We start from the raw sequence: 21,449 nt of genomic DNA, 5'->3' as shown, positions 1-21,449 counted from the left end.
TCCAGCCTTTTCCTTGAATCTGAAGGTTACCATGATTTCGCACTCAAGAATGCTTCCTGGTTTCTCTTTTTTCTGATTCTGCAGCTCCTTAAATGTCCAGTCCATAGATTTTTGATCTTAGGACAGTTCTGATGACATGCTGATTTCATCTCTATAGTTTTAATTTAAAAGTCAAAATAAACATCTTTCAGGTTTAATAACTGTTTGTTTTCACATGACCACACATTCATTTTGAGCATCATTAAGGATTGTAATTTCTTATTATTTCCCTTCTATCCTAGAATGTGAAATTTCTCAATTTACCTCCTAACCTTGATAGCATAACCAGCTCTAAGTATGACTTCTGAAACAAGACGGTTGATTAACTTGACTCTATGATCCCCCCCCTGCATAGCGAAGAAATTAGTCCTTTTTATGTGTTTTTGCTGTTCATTTGTTTGTTTCACTTTTATGTTGCAATAAACAACAGATAAAGAAACAAAAATCTTTGGAGACAAATATGGCAGAGAAAAATGGGTAGTGCAAAGGAAGTAGGTCCTTAACTAGGAGAAACAAAATGGAAGCAAGATTTGAGGAAAGTCGGACCCGTCATTCTCATGAAGTCTGATCTTCATGCAAAACAATGCCATCATAAAGCTATAAAGCCTCCTGCCAACTGAAGCCTTGAAAGTTTCATAGCACAAGAAAAGAGCTAGCTACTTGAAAAGTAGACACTGGTATTAATTTCTGTTTCTTGAAGAAATGCCATTTTAACTTGCCTTGAATCACAGAAATCTTTTTCATATTTTCAATAAATTTTTTAAATTGTAATGAAAATTGGAAGCATAGTGCTTGATATTTACCTGTCCCTTCTCCTTATATCCCCTACCTAAAAAAAGGAGAACCTTTATAAATGAAAGGGTCTTTCTGTACAAGTAAAAAATTACCTCAAGGAAATAACCTGAGATTTTCTAAGAAGTGCATTAAGTCTTTTGGTTATGTCTATGACTGATAGCCAACTCTAACAGTCAATTACACATATTTTTGTAGCTCCCTCATCCAAAACTTTCTGTATCAGACTAGTGTTTTTTAAAATATTAAGAATTAAATTTGGAGGTAAAAGCTCTAAAAATCTCATAAAGCCCATAAACTATATCCCTAGGAAGATATACACACATAATTATGGGCATATAATTTCAGTATGTTTTTCACTAGCCCTCAGAGTCTCATCCAAGGAACCTCTAGGGTAAATGAATGACAGAATAAGAAAGATTAGTGCTAGATCATGAGCTCAGCAGGGTAGGGAAGTGTTTCCCTCATTTGTGCATCTTTAACTCTGGAACAGTGCTCAACATAGCACACGAAAAAAATAAGAATTTGTTATGTTGAACTGTGCATGATGGGCATGTGTGTATTGGATTTTTTAAAAAGGAGAATGTACTTTTTAAAAGTTCATCACACAGTTAAACCTCACTGAATCTGGTAAAGATGGGACAGAAAAACATTTTAAGTAGCAAACCAGAGCAGATTTAGAAACTTGAACAGGGCTACCCACCAAATAAGCATTACTGCTGGGAATAGAACAGAGGTGGCCTTTAAATTACAAAGTTTATATATAATAACATATGGGCCTTGCAGAAAATATCACCACCTCTGCAGAGCAGTATCAGTTTCTTTATCAATAAAGGTTCTATATTGAAAACACTCATAATGATACAAGGGTAGGAAGGAATGCCTTAGAGCTACGCTTGAACTTATATACACAGTACTTTAGAGGAGATTCTTTTAAGACAGACAAAAAATGTGGAGAGGGAACAGTCTAGTTTGATTATTTTAGCAACATTGCACGTAGACAAACAAGGCAGGAATGCAAATTACCAAGTAAGTTATGTTTCCTAGAGATTAGCCATTTTTATGACTTCTACTTATCTCAAGGCAAAGCTGTCCAACAGAGATTCTCTCTTCTGACCGACCTTTCTTTTCTCCTCTTTAGTCTTCCTCTTACTATAAAATTTGGTAAATTTTCATTGACAGAAAACCTTACAAGTTCCGATATTGACTTCTTTGCTTATCTCTTAGGAGCGGCTCTGAAAGGGGAAAGCATTACTTGTTTTCTTTTTTTTTCTCTCACAGTTTGTGGATTATACTACTTTGTGTACTACCTTAGACAGATGCCACAATGAGTAATCTCTTTCTTTCCAGGATGAAAATATTAAGAAAATAAAACACGCTCTCACAAATACCTACTCCCTTGAGTTAAGCGGGTGGATCTCACAATAACTAGAAGTCATCTAGGAAAAAAGAAAAAAAAAATCATAGATTTGGGAGAAACTGACAGGACATCATAACTCCAGCTTTCAGAGATAACCAGCTGTGGAATGTTCTAAAAAAACAATTTCTGTTCCCTTCCCACGTTTTTAAAAGAATTCTCCTTCAGTGCTCTATTCAAGAGATTAACAATATTCACTGCCTAAAGGGCTCAAGGTAATATATGAAAAGAAAAACCTGATCATAGGCTCTACCAGTCAACAAAACAGGTATCTCCTGAGAATGAACTATTCAACTACTCCAGTTTTGACACTTGAGAACCATAGGTATTTTGTGAATTCTGAATATCCCAATGATTTGAAATCAAGGAGGTTTTTCTTCAGTAGAACAATTTGCTATAATTAGAGACAAATGAATTAATGTTTGAGCAAAGTATATGTTCTTCTTGTAAGTCATGTAGGGAGAGGGGCCACTGAAAGCAGGTGGCTAAATCTATCTACAACAAACATTTTTACAAGCTCCCACCAACATGGCATCAAAACAATCCCAATGTGATTCAGAAGATATTTTCACTTTAACAGTTGAGGTACTGGGCATATGAACTGTATTGTAAGTTATATTTTTCTCTAGAAGGCAGTTAGTAAACTGCTCACATTTTGCTGCTGAAAAGGATACATCAGTACAAACAGATGGAAATTTAGAATTCCACAAACGGCAGATATTAGGAATTAGAGACATCAAGTTAACTTTAAGCAAGCAAACGAGAATCAAAAAACACAAATTTCTCTTTCTATAATTAAACACATAACTGGAGTGCACCAAATTCGTATCCATTGTAGCTCACATTTCTTTCTACTTATTTCTAAATTTATATACATCCTGAGTATAATAAATCTACTTAAAGTTCAACTCCTCAATAAAAGGGTCTTCTGTGACAGATAGATGGCACTAAACTATTTCTCAAATTAAGCCTGCCAGGGAGTCTCACTAGCTTTTTCTCAGCATGATGCATGCTGCAATAATAAGAAATCATAAGACTCGAAGAGGTAGTCCGTGTGTCAGGACAGATGGAGAGAACAGCTGAGAGAGGGATTCAGCCAATTTATTAACTCTCTGTGAGTAGAATAAATCATATTTGAAAGAATTCAGAGGAACACTTAGTCTGAAAAAGGAATTTAAATGATGGCAATTTTAGAATGGAGAGAGTGGAATAATAATGTTTCACCTTAAAACATCACTCAGTAACCTCTTAGTCTTTCCAACCCCTAACAGCAAAAGGTCAGCAGTGACCAGCACCCCAATTATAGACCAGGCTAGTGATGAACACTTGGGAAACATTTAGACTGACTGTCAAGTTTAAAACACTTAATGAATACTATAACATACTGTGGAAATGAAATCCATGATATTAAATATTTGAGGTACCGTTGTTAATTATTCTTTTCCTTGCTCTGAAATGGGATAGCTTGTCCTATTTGTGAAAATATTTAAGAGAACTTACTTATAATTTTTGATACTCTTAAAATGCTGGACATAATCTGAGAAATCTTTTTTGAGAATAATTTCATTTATACAAGCTCCATATAGGACTTTAGGGAAAACTCAATTTATGTGCTTTATCACATATAGTGATATATCTAGTTGTAAATATGAAAAGAAAAAACCCTTTATAAGTTTTCCAAATTTTAATCCAAGGGAAAAAGGCATGATTGAAATGATCTAAAGAAAAGTAAATGGAGTTTTTTTTTTTCTTACTAAAAGTGAGTGTACTTAACATCAAGGAGCATCTTATTACTAGTACCGAACTAGTAATACGATCCCTAGTAAAATCCCAGGTCATACTCAAAGACATAGCACCATGCAGTCTTTTTGGCTTTAATGAAAAGCAATGGAGGATTTTTACCCATGAAATGTTAAGAGAAACTAGTTTTCTTATTATTTTGGTGAGATAGACTTTTTCTTCCCCAATAAAACTTTTAGATTACTCCAAATAAATTCTTAAATAAAAATTCTTAAATAATTCTTAAATGTTGCAGGTTATGTTTTTTAAAATATTTAAAAGGTCTTTTTTTTACAGTTTGAGAATTTCTATTAAATTTTATATAATAAACTTCATTTCCAAACTGGATCCTTCTCAGGCTCACTAAAGGCAAACAAAAATAACATCTATTAGCCCTTTAAGCGTGTGTCTATATCCCCTGGGGGAAATCAGGAAACAAAAACAGAAGTTTCTGAATTTCAGATTGATTACTTATTCAGAAGCTATCTTGAGGACATGGCCTAACCTTTTGATATTACTCACCAAAGGGAAATGTCAATTACAAAGACTTTAATCCCCTTTCCTCTCAATGGGAGAGATATAGCCTATACAGAGAGTTGTTTTCTTTTATAACTCATTTAAATCATTTCTTCTAGATGCTTCATGTTTAATGGTGTTAGATTCACTGACTTAATAAAGAGATTATAAAATATCTGAAGCAAGCACATATACCTTTTATTCAGTGGTTTATCACCAAAACATAAAACTACTGAGGGACTGATTGAGCATTAGATGCATCAAGTTCATATTCATGGCGGCTCATATTTTTTCTCATTCCTAAATTTATATTCATTCTGAGTATAGCAGAATGTACTTAATACATTTATAATTGAATATATTTATAAGCCTATTCTTTACCACATTGTTTTAGGAACTTATGGATTTAAGAGAATTCAGTAGAAGATAATTGGTTAAACCATAGTTAGTGAAGATAAAGATAATACAAACAATAACTCACTCATGAAGTAGATAACAGAGCAAGTTAACACATGATAATCATAATCAAATAATATTAGCTTTCACTATTAAAAAATATATTCAGGAGAATTAGAAGTAGAAAATGAGAATAATTTCCCACCATCACCCTCAATCACTTGAATTTGTTTGAAGGCCCCAGATAGTCAATACTTATAGATGAATCTTTAAACTACATATGAAGTCTTAGTATGCCAACTTCAGGATTCTTTGATTATTCAATAATAATCTATGCATTTCAGTTACTAAAATGTGGTCAGGACAATGATTTATATTCAAAGCTGACTAGTTTTTTAAAATATCATAGCTAGAGATAGATTATCATAATTTGTTAAATATAATTCAAAGCTATTGATGCAATCTGGTTAAGGATTAGGAAATACTCATTGCAATTTAGTTATAACTGATTAACGTTAAGAGGGACAATTATTACAGATTCTTCTTACGTTCAGAATCCTATATACTAAACAGGTTAAATTGTCAAGTAAGATAGATAACCACATTTGGAGGAATTCATGTCCAGAGATAATAAGTTATAAAATTCCCAATCAATAAAAATTTCCATTGGCTATTAACTGAATAAATATATTCAAGAGAATTAGAAGATCAGTAAAAGCAGGAACCTTGTTTTTTTTTTTAAATTCACTGCTGAATCACCAGCACCTAGGTCAGTGTGTGACACACAGTTTGGGTGTAATAAATATTTACAGAGTGAAAAATACCAAACTGTTAATAAATAATCGAAACATATGTGACTAGCTCTGTAGGAGCTGGATAAAGAAAAAGGGCTAACGAGAGAAGGAAAGACAAAGAAGGAAGAAATAACAAAGAGGTGAGTGAGAAGAAAGAATGACAGAGGTCTTTTTTGGTGTGTTTTACCTACTTGGCAGCAGAAGAGTGGAATGAAAGCAACCTAAAGGAAAACAGATTGCTGAATCCCTCATTCCCCCATGCACATGTTGTCCAGCATTGGCTCCACAAGCTGTAGGCTCCTCATCAACAGCATAACAAACAACTGAAAAAGTGACACCAACATACAAAAGGAGAACTACACACATTCAATTGCAAAACCAATGAGAAATGCTCTCATGCCCAGACTATCGGGTTGGCATAGTACTTGTGATTTCTACAAGATACTTGAGGAAATGAAATATTAGGAGTTTCTAAGGGGATAATGTTTACTTCACTATTACCCAGTGTGGCCCATGAGCACCTACCTCTTCCAACCTCCAGTCTTCTCCTCTCCAGATTAATGAGCCTAACCATCGGTTACTTTAATTTTACTTAGGGGTTTTAGAGCTGCAAATGAGGAAAGAATGAATAGGTGAGTGCCTGCCTTGGGCCTATTTGCCCACAGATACAGTCCTCACCTTTCCTTTATTTGCTCTGTATCTCAGAGGCTGGTCCCTGCAGGCTGCATTTCCAAGGCTCACCTATCGGCTGGTTTAGGGCTGGTCTCAGCCAAGAGGAAGGAGACACCACTAGAAGATGGGGACAGTGAGGAGAAGCCAGGCCAGTTCTCCCCATTTCTCTTGCCAGACACGCCTGCATCTCCTCTGTGTCTATTACCCAGCTCCCACTGGACAGGCCATCACTACCCACCCCTGGGCTCCAATAAACCATCTCCTCTCTCTAGGCTTCCTACTGTCGCTAATCTCTGGGTTGTTCCAAGAGTATCTGCTCTTGACTTTTGCACTGCAATCAGAAAATATTCTTAGCTTTGCCACTGTTTAAATGCCCTGTAGGGTGGTATCTGCTCAGACCTCAGACTTTAGACTACATGTCTCTCCTGAACTGGTCTTATCTGCCTGCCCTATGTAATTTGTCCACATCTCAGAGCCAGCCCTCACTCTGGATTGCTCAGACCAAGCTCTGGAACCTTTGTTACTTTGACCACAGGCTCCTGATTCTCTTCTCAATGCTTTCTGATCCCACGCCTAGCCCTATTCTACTCTCCTCATCATGGCTTATGAACCTCTGTCCCTGTCACTGTTCACAATTGTAGAGCTTATATTCTGAATGTTGATATTGGCTGAACTGCAGCACAAAACCATTCTACAATGATCTTTAAGCTCTCATTTAAGATTTACCTTGAACATATTTCCAGACATACACAACAGTAAAATTTACATATCTATGTCACAAGAAAATGGAAAATAGTGCATACTTCCTGGATGGCTGGTCATCCCTTCCATGTGCTCACTTTGGTAATGACCAATAAGATACAAAGGCAGACAAGAAGATAACTAAAATAATGTCAGAGAGTAACTCTGCTCAAAGGGCATGAAATCTATGATGGCCTTGCAATAAAAGAGATTATAATAGTCAGTTTAGCTTGTTCCTATAAATTATTTCACTGTCAGCAAAAAATAACATAATCCCTAAAGCAATGAAATAGTATGTATTAATAACAATAAAACATTTAAGGCTCTATTGATTACCTTATGTTGTAAACAGACAGTAAATGTGTAACAGTACTGACTATTCTCGGCTTACATTTTCTAAGTGCTTATTTTAATCGAACTTCAGCACTGATACATGTAAGTGTTATTCTGTTCCCCAGGTTATTCTCTCACCGCGGAGCTAAAGACAAGATTGTTTAACTTGAGGTCTATATGGGTAGATTAAATTCCCACCCAGCCTTGTCCCAATTCCCAAATTAATCTTGAATTGGGTAAGAAATAATAAACAAACTCAGCACTGGCCTTGCTTCCCTAATCGCACTCCACCCAAACTGACTGGATTAGTCATACCATTTCCCTTTGGTCTCTATGTGGATGGCATGTGTACTTGTATTCCCAACAGAACATTCCCAGCCTCTCTCTCCAGTTCATCCTCAGCTGTGGCCCATGTTCCAAGCCTCTCTTCTAGCATTCTTCCTGTGACTTTGACTCAGTCACCATACAGAAGGTCCTAAGTTGCCTGCCACCCCTCCACTGCACTCTCAAGTATTATACCTGGGGCTTGCCAACTGGAGGACAGAATTCTCAGATACCAGCTGCCTGACTGGTTCAACCTGCCCCTTTGTCCAGATTCCCAGAGTAATGTTTTGATCATTTAGGACTGGATCTGGGCCTCTCTGAGACAGAGCCTTCCAACAGTGGACCTGATCACTACTGGCCATGAGCCAGGACCCCAGCACCAGTCCCACCTTAGACAATGGTTCCAGTGTCAGGTCTGGAGTCTTCCTTCTTATCATGAATTGAGAAATAAAGATATGTCCTTCTCTAACACTGTAGGTTTTCAGTTGGCTTCCTTATGATGATTACTTTGAGTTTTGATGTCTTTGGTTTGGTGACTGAGCACATCACCTCCCCCTCCTCTCTCCCTCCCTCCCCACAGCCCTCTCCCACCCCAAGCAATGCAGAACAACTACAGAAGCCCTTAGTAAGCCTCCTGTACTCAGGAGCTTTCATAGAGTGCTCAGGAGTTTTTGAAAAACATAAAACTATGTTTTAAAAAGTGGTCACATTTCATATTCTCCTTAAGTTCCCGCTTTATATTCCCTGAGACATAGTTAATCAACTCCTCCTTAGCTTGCGGTTCACAAAAGTCCTCCTGAAGTGTGTTCATACCCCTACTCTCAGGGTTTGCAGGGTGAGAGTCACCCTGTATCCTAGCAGGGTCTCTAAACTCAAGAATCTGGTAAGAAACAAGGCAACTGATTCTCACTGTTTCTGTATTTCCCTCCAACAGAGCACAGAGAATACGTTCAAGTTTATTCTCTCAAATAGCCCTGACTATACCCTAGTTTATTAAAGATAAATTATAATGAGGATTTGTGAACAATGTAATTTGTCTTTATTTTGGTTTAAATTAATGGCACTGGACTCTTTTATACTTGGCAAGGTAGTGGTGGGTATACATCAGCAGAAAAAGAACGAACATCTTAAAATCTTGCAGAAACTAGATAAATTTTAGTGATTTTTTAAAATATAGAGTATTTCTATAGTTTCTTGGCCAGCTGGTCTTTTTTCACCAAATATATCTATCTTTCCTAACATCAAAAATGTAGTAAAGGCTTGCATGTAAAAGTCATAACAGTAATAGTAATGATTATGAGAATAGTAATTTATGATTTCTACTGGCTATCAAGTACTGTATGAAGTACTTTATGTACATTAGAGCTTTAAATTCTCAGAACACTATGCACAATGTATGATTGTTTTCTATTCTTAGTTAAGAAAACTGAGGAGAGGAAAGGTTAAGAAACTTGACCTAGGCCAGCTAGTAAGTGGCAGAACAGAAATTTTAACCTAACCCATCTTTCCATATCTGTGGCATTGCATACAACTCAATAAATTGCATTTGTGTATGCTATTGTACTCCTCTTGATGAATACTGAAACAGAATTAGAATGCCTCCCAATTGTTTTATGAAAAAGCATTGACATGAAATGTGGCCTTTGTGTTCAGGGTACATACTTCTGTTGCTCTGAACATTATTTGAATAAGAACTTGCTAATAACTTGAGCAGTTCTAACTTCAAAATTGATGTAATATTACACAAATAGATTAATATTAACCTTGACATTCAACTTTTTATATTTTCAACTTCATTGTTTCATGAATAATTTTCTCTCTTACAGTTATGACAGCATTCATATGCTCTCCTCTTTTCATTTTGGTACTTCGGCACTTTTGGAAACATGTGATAAGATAGCTTGTAGTATGGTTAACAGATTAGTACACATAGCATTTCTCTATTTTTTATTTTTCCTGAAGACATCACATTATCCTGCAGTTTTTCCTTTATCACTCTCCACTTGCCTCTATTTTCTTCCAAAGAAACTTATTTTGACAATATTGAAATGGCTGAGAAAAAGATTCTAGCCATGTAAGGTACCCTAAATTTTATCTTTCTATCCTTCAAAGGAATTTTTCATAAAAAGTTAAAATTAAGTTAAAAACCCATTGATACTACTCATTAATATATTGTTACAGATTCTAAGCAATTGTTTTTTTTACAGGCAACATGATTACAAGTGAATTACAAATGCAGACTTTATGACTCCAATTAAACTCTAGGTCACAATCCATTAAAAACAGATTATACACATTACATTAGATATAAAGAAAAATACATATGCCACATGATTCGAACTATCAAAATAAGTGAAGAGCAATAATTTCAAATAATTTATGTTTGTCTAAAATTTTTATCAGCATAAACTCAAAAATCATCAGAGAAAAAATTCTTATGCTTAATTTCTACATACATATACATCATACTTTCTCTTACTTATTTCATTATTTCATTCTACCCCAGGAACCTCTTTGAAGTATTTCCCAAGAATGAGAGACTGGAAGAGAGTCTAGTTTTTAGCTGTAAGAACATTAGTATTTTTAGTTTTAAGAGCATTAGAAGTAAACTCATAAATAATTAATTTTAGGGATTTTATTTTGTAAAAATGAAATCAAGTGACTAAAAATTAATGTAAAGCAAATTAAAATTTCAGCATCATTGTAAAACTGCTTAAGAGAGCAGATCTTAAGAAAATGTTATGAGAGACTGTTATAGCTCAGTTTCCACACAGGAAGAGTCATTTATCACTGAAGTGTTTTCTCTGAAATTTTTGAATGTTTAAGTGCCGGGTTACTATGAAAAGTCGCTTTTTGAATATTATGTCTATAAAGTTTGATTCTACCTGATCTTCACTCCCATCTGTCAGCTCTCACTTCTCCAGTGGAGGGTGAAGGGATGAGAATTAATGTCAGCCTTGAATTTAGCATCTCTAACATGGTCAAGCACACAATGAAGCAGAGGAAAAGAAGTCAAAACAATGCAAAAATTGGCCGGGCCAAGAATATCTTGGGGTACAAAGAAGTTCACAAGAAAACAAACAAACAAAAAGAGGGACAAGAGGACATTCTTATTGGGAGGCCTACAGGACACACATGGGCAAAACAATAGCCCTGTGCCCTGAGCAGCCCTGACTCCATACAGAGAAAAGGAGAAAGGCAGAGATATAAGAAAGTGATTGAAGAGAAGATAGCAAATGGTTGAAAAATAATTTAAAAATTAAAAAGAGTTATGCTTCTGAGAAGATTCTTAAACTATATCTGGATGGAAAATATGGAGATATATCTGACTCTGGTAAGAACCAACCTGAAATTTAGAACCAACCTGAAATAGTGTCCTTATTGGAATACCCAATTTTTCTCATCTGATTTATGCAAGGCTTCACAAAGGCACCAACGGCCTAGTAAAAGCTTTATAATCTAAATGTTCTTAGTACCACACTTTATTAAAGACAGGCATCTTATCGGAATAGAGGCAAAGAGACTTATTTACGTTTTCTGTTACTTAGTTTGCATCAGGAAAGGCTGATAATTAAACATAAAGGAGGAGACACCGGTGGTGTTAACAATTTAACAAAAACTAATGGAAGTGTTTCATGGACAGCCAAGGTTTGTTGGACTAATCACCATCTCTCATAGGAAATCCTCAAAAAGAAACACAACTCAAAACACAGGCTGAAGAAAATAACTTTTAGAAGGGAAGGTAATAGCTTTGTGACTTAGGAATTTTATGAAGGTCCTTTGAGTATTCTTTTGGATTCTAATTCTCCTTTAGTTCACACCATGGAGCACCCAGTTACTATGATTTGTTTGTGGAAGGAAAATAAAATAAGCAGAAGACTTACCGCCTCCACTTCGGCAGGATCATACCACACATTGATGTACGGATGCTGTAAGGCGTCGTCCACTGATATCCTTTTTGCTGGGTCAATCACTAGCATCTTTGACAACAAGTCCCTGGCTTGGCTGGCTGAATGATGAATGAGAAAAAAAATAGTAATGTTTTGATTTTGGCAAGGAAATTTTTTGGAGGGAGAAAAAACTTAAGAAAACAAAAAACAAAGATCAATTAGCACCTTCCATCCAAACGTCAGGTAACTTCACCAAGTGATTAGGGAAATGCAAAATTAAACAATGAAAATATTTTTTTATCCATCAAATTTGCAAAAATAAGAGATGGCCTAATATCCACTAACTCCAGTCAATTTCATTCATGTTGGTGGCAGTGTAAATTGATAAAGATTTTTTAGAGGACAATTTTGGCAGTATCTATTAAAATTTTAAATGTGAATACTTTATGGCCCAACAGTTCCACTTTTAGGTATACAGTCTAGAGAAACAATTGACATGTTCATGAAAAGCATATAGAAAGGATGTTCACTGCAGCACTGGTCAAGGATTAAAACATTTTAAACAATCTAAATGTCCACCTATAGAGCAACTAAATGAGCTATGGTGCAACTGTACCAATTATATTTGGCAGTTTAAAAGAATAAGGTAGATCTATATGGACTCACATGGACATGGTGTTAAGTGAAAAAAAAATTTGCAGGATGAAGCATAGATCCTGATGCCATTGCATAAATCTGCCCCTTCCCAATAACACAACAAACATTTCCCTCTCTCTCTATTTATGTATATAAATGCATAGAAAGGTCTGCAGGGATAATCAACAAACTGAAAATCATAGTTACCTCTGAGGAGAAGAAAATATGTACATGTATTGCTTGCATAATTAAAAATAAATTTAAAAGAATGAAGTTTTAAAAAGGGAAACAAAGTGAGTGTACACTGCTCATTTTAAAACTTTTCTGAGCTGCGAAAAAGGATAAAGCAGTGTCTAGAGGGTGGCAAGGAGGTCAGGGGTGACTTTTTGAAGATGGGAGAGATGATGAGTACTTTAACGGGAGCAGAAGCTTCAAGAATTGAGAGGAGGGGACAGATTTGAGAGAAAGAATCCACAAGACTTAGTAACCAAATTGGTGTGGGAGATGTTCAGTTGATAAAATACACATTGTCTACTGTGTGCCAGGTACACTGTGAGATGCTAAGGATATAAAAAAATGACACAGTGATAATCATTAAGTATATTTATTTAATAACATTGCTAAAGGACACTCTAAAGATCTCTGAAAATACATAAAATTTTCAAGAAAATACAGATCCAAACTGGTTTAGAAGTTTTTATGGTGAAAATATTCAGTTTATTCCAAACAGATGGTAAAACTTCAAATTAAAGAAAGCAAAATCTAAATTGGTTTGCTAAATTAGGAAGAAGGCAATGTGTTTGAATCCATGAATATGTATCAACTTTTAATTATCAATTTTTTCTGATTACTAAAGAAATATGGGTTAATTATAAAAAATTTGGAAATCACATAAAACATAAAATCCAGAAAAACCCACCTTCCCCACAGGCAATCACTCTCATTATTAATGTATTCTCTTCTAGTTTTATGTGTTTTTTCATAATTTTGATTGTACTACAGTTAAAATGTAGCAATCTATGACATTAGTATCTCTGGTGTTGTTACATTTTAATAAAATACTTTTAATATATTTATTTATACTAATTATATATTTATAAAAATTGCTAGTTAAATTAGACTGGAAGATTTTTTAAATTTCTATTAGTCATTTTTCTGGGGATCTCAATTCTAGAAATTTAATGTCTGCTAATTCCAAACTGATACTGTGAAGTTCACAAGAGTAACAAAAGTACAGAAATATACATTAATTTTCAATAATTAATCTTTCTCATTGTTAATAACCCTGTCATGATCTAACGGGGCTGTGTTTGTTTATGTCATTTGTTCAAAGATCTCTTTGATTTGTAACTGATTTTATACCCAGACTCACACAGTCCCACGGGTTCTCCCATCAAACCCACCTATGTTTCTGCTCTTAGAAAGGGTCAGGGAGGTTGGGGTGGTCTCCTCATCAATAGGGACATGAACGACAGTAATACCAAATCATCTTACTAAGATACAATGATCAATACTGCTTGTAGGGAACAAAATGAGGAAGAAGAAAAGGTTTCAATTCTTCATCTTTCATTCTTTCATTTGCAAGTAAATGTCTTACACTCTTTAATAACAGTAGAATAAATTCATCCCTTTGATTCTTTGTATAATTCTTTATAATTTGCTGATTTTATATTACAATTATAATTTAATAATTGTAAATATGTAAACTAGTTTTTTTTTTTTTTTAAATTTTATTTATTTATTTATTTATGGCTGTGTTGGGTCTTCGTTTCAGTGCGAGGGCTTTCTCTGGTTGCGGCAAGTGGGGGCCACTCTTCATCGCGGTGCGCGGGCCTCTCACTATCGCGGCCTCTCTGGCTGCGGAGCACAGGCTCCAGATGCGCAGGCTCAGCAATTGTGGCTCACGGGCCCAGTCGCTCCGCGGCATGTGGGGTCTTCCCAGACCAGGGCTCGAACCCGTGTCCCCTGCATTGGTAGGCAGATTCTCAACCACTGCGCCACCAGGGAAGCCCAAAACTAGTTTTTTTTTAATTTTTAAAATTTTTTTACAATTTTTAAAGGTTACTTTCCATTTATTGTTATTACAAAATATTGGCTATATTCCCTGTGTTGCACAATACATCCTTGAGCCTATCTTACACCCAATAGTTTGTACCTCCCACTTCCTTCCCCTATATTTCCACCCCCCCCCCCGCCACTGGTAACCACTAGTTTGTTCTCTATAGCTGTAAGTCTGCTTCTTTTTTGTTATATTCACTAGTTTGTTGTATTTTTTAGATTCCACTTTTAAGTGATATCATACAATATTTGCCTTTCTCTGTCTGACTTATTTCACTTAGCATAATGTTCTCCAAGTCCATCCATGTTGCTGTAAATGGCAAAATTTCATTCTTTTTTATGGCTGAGTAGTATTCCATTGTGTGTATATGTGTGTGTGTGTGTGTGTATATATATATATATATATATCACATCTTCTAGTTTATTATTTGCAAAAGTAATATAATTGTAGAGTTTCAAACTGAATTAAAAAGCCAAAAAATAAACTCAAGAAGGTTGGAATTATATCATGAAGCATGGCATTTTACTGAATAGTTTCTCTACAAGTGTTTGCATTATCTCAAATAATTTAATCAAGGCTTTGTGGCCTCTATATTGTTACACTATAAGTGACTTAATGGGAAGCGGTTACTTTTGTCTGACATGGCAATTACCATCATAAAGACATACTTTCTTCAAAATCTCTACCTGGGGTATTAGCACTTCTTCATTCTGCATATAGTTGATGTTGCTCTTAAAAGCAGTAGATTTAGTAATAATTTAGTCTGTTGTCACTCAGAGAGCTGGTAGAGGTAGTTAAAAGAAGAAACCCAATTGTGCAACAAAAGTGTCACAAACACAGAAACAATGTTGTGCATTTAAAACCCATCAGATAAAAGTTTGGAGGAAATAATAAGACCCTGGGAAGTCGTAGCACCACATTTCAGCTTCTCCATCTCATTTATGTCTATATTAGCTATAAATTAAGTCTGAAAGTTAAATCTGTAGCTAATTAATTGTCCACTGAACATTTGGGGTAAAATTTCACAAGTATGTGTCCTTTTCTGGGATAATGTATAGATCCATCTAAAATACTAATTATGTTATTATTAATAAATATTTATTAGTATTTTTATATCTAATAGTTACTGAGCACTTACTGTGAGCCAGGCACTGTTCTAAGTGCTTGACAAATTAGTCACCTAATCTTCCCAATGACCCTATAAACTAGACACTTTCTACTTTCATTTGTTAAAGGAGGTACAGAAAGATGAGATAACTGGCCTAAGTTCACACAGATTTCAAGGGATAGGATTTGAGCTCCGGCAGGGGAAAAAATCAAATTTGCTTCAAAATCACATTCTCTAAAATGTCCTAAGTTAAAATAAGAATTAGAATATTATTTATATTACACTTTATACATTACCAAGTTTATTCAGTCCTATACCAAGCATTATGATCCCAGTTTTGTTGGTGAAGAAATTAAGATTTGTTACTAAAGTTCATAACTGCAGACATAGTAATAGAAAAATTACTTATTAATGAAAGTGTTTACATTGAATACAAAATGTGTAAGTAAAAAATCTCATTTGTCACTCTAAAATGAAAAAATGGTGGTTAAGCATTCCATAAAATGCAAATAAAACTCAAACATCTATAGCTCTAAGATTAGCTCTAAGACAACTAAAGATTAGCTCTAAGACAACTAAAAACTTGTGTTAAAAGTATTTTCCAGGTAATAAAAAGAACTGAAACAATTATTTCAATGTATATTACATTGGTCTTTTAGAGTTAGCACTGCAAAATAATTTTAAGATTCTAAATAAGCCCCATGAAATAGTTTAACCCGCACCACTGTTACACACTTTATTACTAACCTTCTCTCTGAATATCCAGGCAATTTTAAAATCCTTGGCTTCTCCCCCTTTGTAAAGAAGATCTTTTAAAAATACCTCTCTTTAAATTGAGGCATTTCAAGTTAAAGAAAGATGTCTCTATAGCTTGCCCATCACCCACATAGTGGTTCTGAAGTTGTCCCTGAAGGGCTTACCTTTGAGTTTATTGTGCTCGGAGTCCGCTGGGAAGAGGGAATCTGGAAAGAGCTTGGGGAAGGTGAGTCCTGCATACTTGGGCCTATTCTCCACATAGTTTCTTACTGTGGGTTGCAATTTCTTCATGAATTCTGGACATGGTGTTCCTAGTTGCTCAATTACCTTGTTCCACTGGTCAATATCTGAGAATTGAATAGTTAAGGGCAAAAACAAGTGTAGGCCACTAGCGCTTGCCTTTCACTAGTTGGGAGACTAACTGCTTCTCAGAATCCTGAGCAGTCATCAACACAAATGGAATTTTAATAAACAACAAAGGACAGAAATATAAAATCAGATTGTCAGGCAGTGAATCCTCTCGGAATTTTAAATTCACTTTTGGAACATATACACTTTTAGGGAATTAGCATTACTTAAAATAGGATATCATGAAATAGTCTTTGGGTTGTAAAGATGAAAAGGTATTTAAATAACACAAGAAGAATTTCTCCTCTTGAGCTAAACTTCTGTATAACCATGTGATTTGGAAGAGAAAAAAATATAAAGACATATAATAATATTATCATGAAATTACTTCAATCATTTATTTTCTAAAAATGACAAATGCACAAATATTTTATAAGATTTGTTTATATTTTTCTTAAATTCTTTTTAAGGTTTTTTTCTTCTGTTCTCTATCAAATGGGAAATTTCATTATCTGTTAATGTTTTCCACTCATATGCATTACAAATAGGATCAATCTAATTTTTGATAGTAACTCACTAATTCTTCACCAAAGACTTTTAAAAAATTCTCTTTATAAAAGTAGTCTCAGTTTCATACCTATTTTCTTACTTCTGATAATAGTGCCCTGTATCCCTGAATATTGGGGATATGAGGGTAAACATAGGATGTTCAATTTAAAACAGATTTCAACCAACTGCATGTGTTTCAAAAATATGTTAAGCATAGGGAATTCTACAAGAAAAATATTACCTCTCTATGAAAGTTAATACTTTACAAAACTGGGGGGTCTTTCACAGACATACCCACTGATTGAGATTTTCTTTTTCATCTATCATTGATATTTGATATGTCAGAGCCTTGAGAATGATAAATACCACCTATGAAAACTCTGAAGAGCCAACTGGAAGAAGTTGATTTCAAACAGATTTCCTTGCCATGTGTCAATGAATGATGGAGGCCTTAAAAATTCTTAAATCCAATACCACAGGCAGTGTACTCTCCTATGTTGTTTATTCTACTACTCTATCTTTAGTGTAAAGTTAATTAATTCATTTCTGCTAATGTAGTTTGTGACAGTTCAGGTAACTTTACCATAATATTACTTAATTGAGATTCATAAAATCTTTACTCCAGCTATTCCATAGGGTTGGACTAAAAAAGATGGGCAGTCATAACAGAAGACAAAATTAACTATATTCAGCCAAAATAAATATATAATGCAAACAATGTAGATAGGTGATTGAACAAAGATAAAGTCAAGCTAATTTGCAAATTCTCTTCTATTTCCCTTATAATCTAGCTGAATAAAATTTAAATTATTACATAGCCTCTCAAGTATGGGGATGAAAACAATACATGATTGTGTAATATCAAGAAATGAAGTAAAAGTGGGAAAAACTGAAGAATATTCCTTTACAAAATGATAGGAATAATTAAACAAGAACATATTTCAATAAAAATTAATCTAAATTACCATGTGCCTGAGAATATAGTAGTAAGTGAAAATCATTAGAAATAAACTTAAAAAATTACAAAAGATTAGAGTTAAAAGTTACTCTTAGACAAAAACTTATGGTAGTACTATGGATATAGGTAAGCTAGAATGACTTAGATATATTTAAATAGAAAACATTAATACAGTTAAATAAATCTCAGTGCTTACATTGTAAATTATGAAAAGAGATCTACTCTTTAATACAGTTAAGTTATCATGTCCTAACAAGCCATCATTTAATCATCGGTCAAACTTCTTTAGGATTCTGAAGATTTGATGTCAAACTAAAAATAAGGGCAAAGAAGCTGTCAGATTTTCTGTAAAGGAGTCTTTTAACAAAGGTGGCAAAATACTCCCAACACACTACTATAGTGACATTTAACTAGCCGTATATAGTTATTTAGTTAAAAAGTGATTGCTTTTAAAGTAACATTCCCAAAACAATTACATGTTATTTTTATAGTAAAGTTTAAGGAGACTCAAATATTCTGGAATTAATTAAACAAGAACTATTAAAATGTTTCTTATTACAAGTTATGATTAAAGTCTATAGAAGCACTCAGCACATCTTCCTACCTTAAATTGCTTTTTAGATGAAACACTATTGTGGTCCTTGATGTAATGGTTTACAAAAAGAAGGGAGGCAAGAATCTTTATTACTGACAATGAAATAATTGAATGTTCTAACTGCAAATATGTGGTATAGTCATCTTTAAAATTGTGTGCCTCTATTTTAACCAATCCATTTCAGGTCTTTCTTCCCACAAACATGACTAGTATATTTAAGTAGTAAGTATTTGTTTTCCAGATGTTTACAGGATTGCAAACAACTTCGTCCACTATCCTTAGTTAACCACATGATTTTTCTTTATAATCATAATTAACCAAATATAAGCCATGACTGGAAGTAATGTCTCCTGGCTCCAAATCCAGTGCTTATTCCAAGGATTCCAGTAAGAAAAAGAGCAAGTTTGGAACTGATGTGTTAAAATTGCTTTAATTTGGCCATAAAATTGATGGTATGTTTGTCACAAGGAATTCCTCTTAAAGAATGCCTCTGAAACTGCTTACCTAGTCTATAAGGTCAACATATACACATAAAACAATTAATTTTATTAATATTTAAATAGAAAATAAGGTGATGCATTTTTAAAAGAAAATTTTTAATCATCAGATTTCCACAATGATTTTATTTTTAAAAATACATAAAATATTAACTAGATTTTTATGATTATGTGCTGTTAGCATAGTAAATTTTTTTTAAAAGAATGGCCAAAATTATTTTTGCAAAAGGATTTCTTTGTTTTAGAACACTAATAAGTCATCATTTTTCTATTATATGAGTAAGGATGTGATTCCTTACAGATTCCAGCCTGTGCAGTTATCAAAAAAGCAATAAATATATATTTTAATATACTTTAATATACTTTAAAATATTTTGATCTACTATTTCAGAAATTATCATACAACTTAATTATCAAAGGTATTTAATAAAAATTGGAAAATGTCATTTAATAGGAATCATTTGACAATTTCCTCTAGTTCTAAATTCACTACATAAAAAATAGTCATATTACAAAAAGTTTGATTTTATAGAGTATAATGATAAGATAATGTGCAAATATTGACTATTACTAACGTCTTCAATAAATAGTATTGTAATAAAAGAATGAAACAAAATAAGTATGGATTGTAAAAATGATGATCTGAAATCCTAAGATTAAAAATTATTCCAGGGCTTCCCTGGTGGTGCAGTGGTTGGGAGTCTGCCTGCCAGTGCAAGGGACATGGGTTTGAGCCCTGGTTCGGGCAGATCCCACATGCCACGGAGAAACTGGGCCCGTGTGCCACAGCTGCTGAGACTGCGCTCTGGAGCCCGCCAGCCGCAGCTGCTGAGCCTGCGTGTCACAACTACTGGGGCCCGTGCTCCGCAATGGGACAGGCCACCTCAGTGGAGGCCCATGCACTGCAGTGGGGAGTGGGCCCTGCTCACCGCAGCCAGAGAAGGGCCCGTGCACAGCAACGAAGACCCAACGCAGCCAAAAATAAAATAAATTAAAAAGTAAATAAAATTTAATAAAAATTATTCCAGCTAATTCTTGTCAGTTAGCCAAGAATTTACATTTAATGCCCTCCTTTTACGTTAACTTCCTTGGTTGAGGAACTTTCTAAAATATGTAACAAACTGCCTTGAACCTAATGTATGAAATTACTCATATATTATTTTCTTATTATTTTCTGGGTATTTGGGGTCATAATTTACACTATGCACATTTAAGCTTTCAGGAGCTACTAAGTGGAATCATAAAGCGTTGTTTAATGACCTCATTCTACTATGCCCTTTGAATTACTGTATCTTCTTTTCATGTTTATTTCTTCATTGATTACTTTTTGTTATGATGAATATGGTTTCCAGAGTTGACACCATCATGAATTCAGACTTGCTGTCTATTCTGCCCTAAGCCTTATATTCAATATTCTATGCAAAAATTTTCTGACATCTATTTGCAACTTAAAGAATATCAGTGTTTGTATCCAAATTCTTAACTATGTTTTTAAAGATAATATTGTTTAAGAGCACTGTCTGTATAGAAAAGTTCCAGGAGAGGCTACTTAATCTTGCAAGTCAACTTGCTGCCTGGTTGGCACTGCATTGTGTATTATTGTGTGGCTTTATGTTAGCCCTGTATTCATGTCGGCAATGAATGTGCAATAAGGAAGTGGAGGTATGCATGTCATGTGTTAGGCATCATGATATAAAACTGTGGTTCCCAAACTGAATATTCATAACATAGGGAACTTATAAAAATACAGATCACTCCCCTCTACCCACTGATCTACAAGATTCTGAGTGCATATGTCTGAGATGATATCATTAAGAAACACCAATAGTAATTGCGATCCAGATGGCCCCGGACTCTATTTGAGAAATACTAACAATCTCTTGTGAATTACTAAGCCCAGATTTAAGAATAAAGTATTAACCTGTTTCAGTTTTATGACACAAATTAGAATAGGGTCAATTTCACCAAACGATTATTCCATACCTGTTTGCTATGGAAAACTTAGGGGTTGTCAACTTGGAAATATTTCAGGGAAAGAAAAATCCTAATATATGTTCCTTTTCCCCATGTCACTTTCCTGAAAAGACCATGGGAAATTATGACAAGTAGGCTCCATGCAGAGAAAGAGGGGTTCTACCCATCAACATCTAGGGAAAGATCGAAATTATATGTTGCTATCATAGATATATATGGGGTGATATAATATCATATTATATGGGGTGCTACTCATGTGAAGTATAAAAGCTATTC

General features: G+C 34.4%; 1 protein-coding gene across 5 annotated transcripts in view; it reads right to left on the bottom strand.

Annotated features, from left to right (window-relative positions):
* The window catches only part of MAPK10 (mitogen-activated protein kinase 10), a 332,407-nt gene that overhangs the window by 30,667 nt on the left and 280,291 nt on the right, over positions 1-21,449 (bottom strand). For all 5 annotated transcript variants that reach the window (XM_036853897.1, XM_036853895.1, XM_036853896.1 and 2 more), the window contains 2 exons: positions 16,417-16,599; positions 11,688-11,812 (listed from right to left, as the gene is read on the bottom strand). In XM_036853897.1, the coding sequence (XP_036709792.1) occupies positions 11,688-11,812; positions 16,417-16,599 (308 nt within the window). The remainder of the gene's footprint in view (positions 1-11,687; positions 11,813-16,416; positions 16,600-21,449) is intronic.

This window comes from Balaenoptera musculus, chromosome 5, assembly GCF_009873245.2.
Source record: "Balaenoptera musculus isolate JJ_BM4_2016_0621 chromosome 5, mBalMus1.pri.v3, whole genome shotgun sequence".
Taxonomy (NCBI): Eukaryota; Metazoa; Chordata; class Mammalia; order Artiodactyla; family Balaenopteridae; genus Balaenoptera; species Balaenoptera musculus.
The sequence above is the reverse complement of the archived record's forward strand: the minus strand, read 5'-3'. Positions and strand labels throughout refer to the sequence as shown.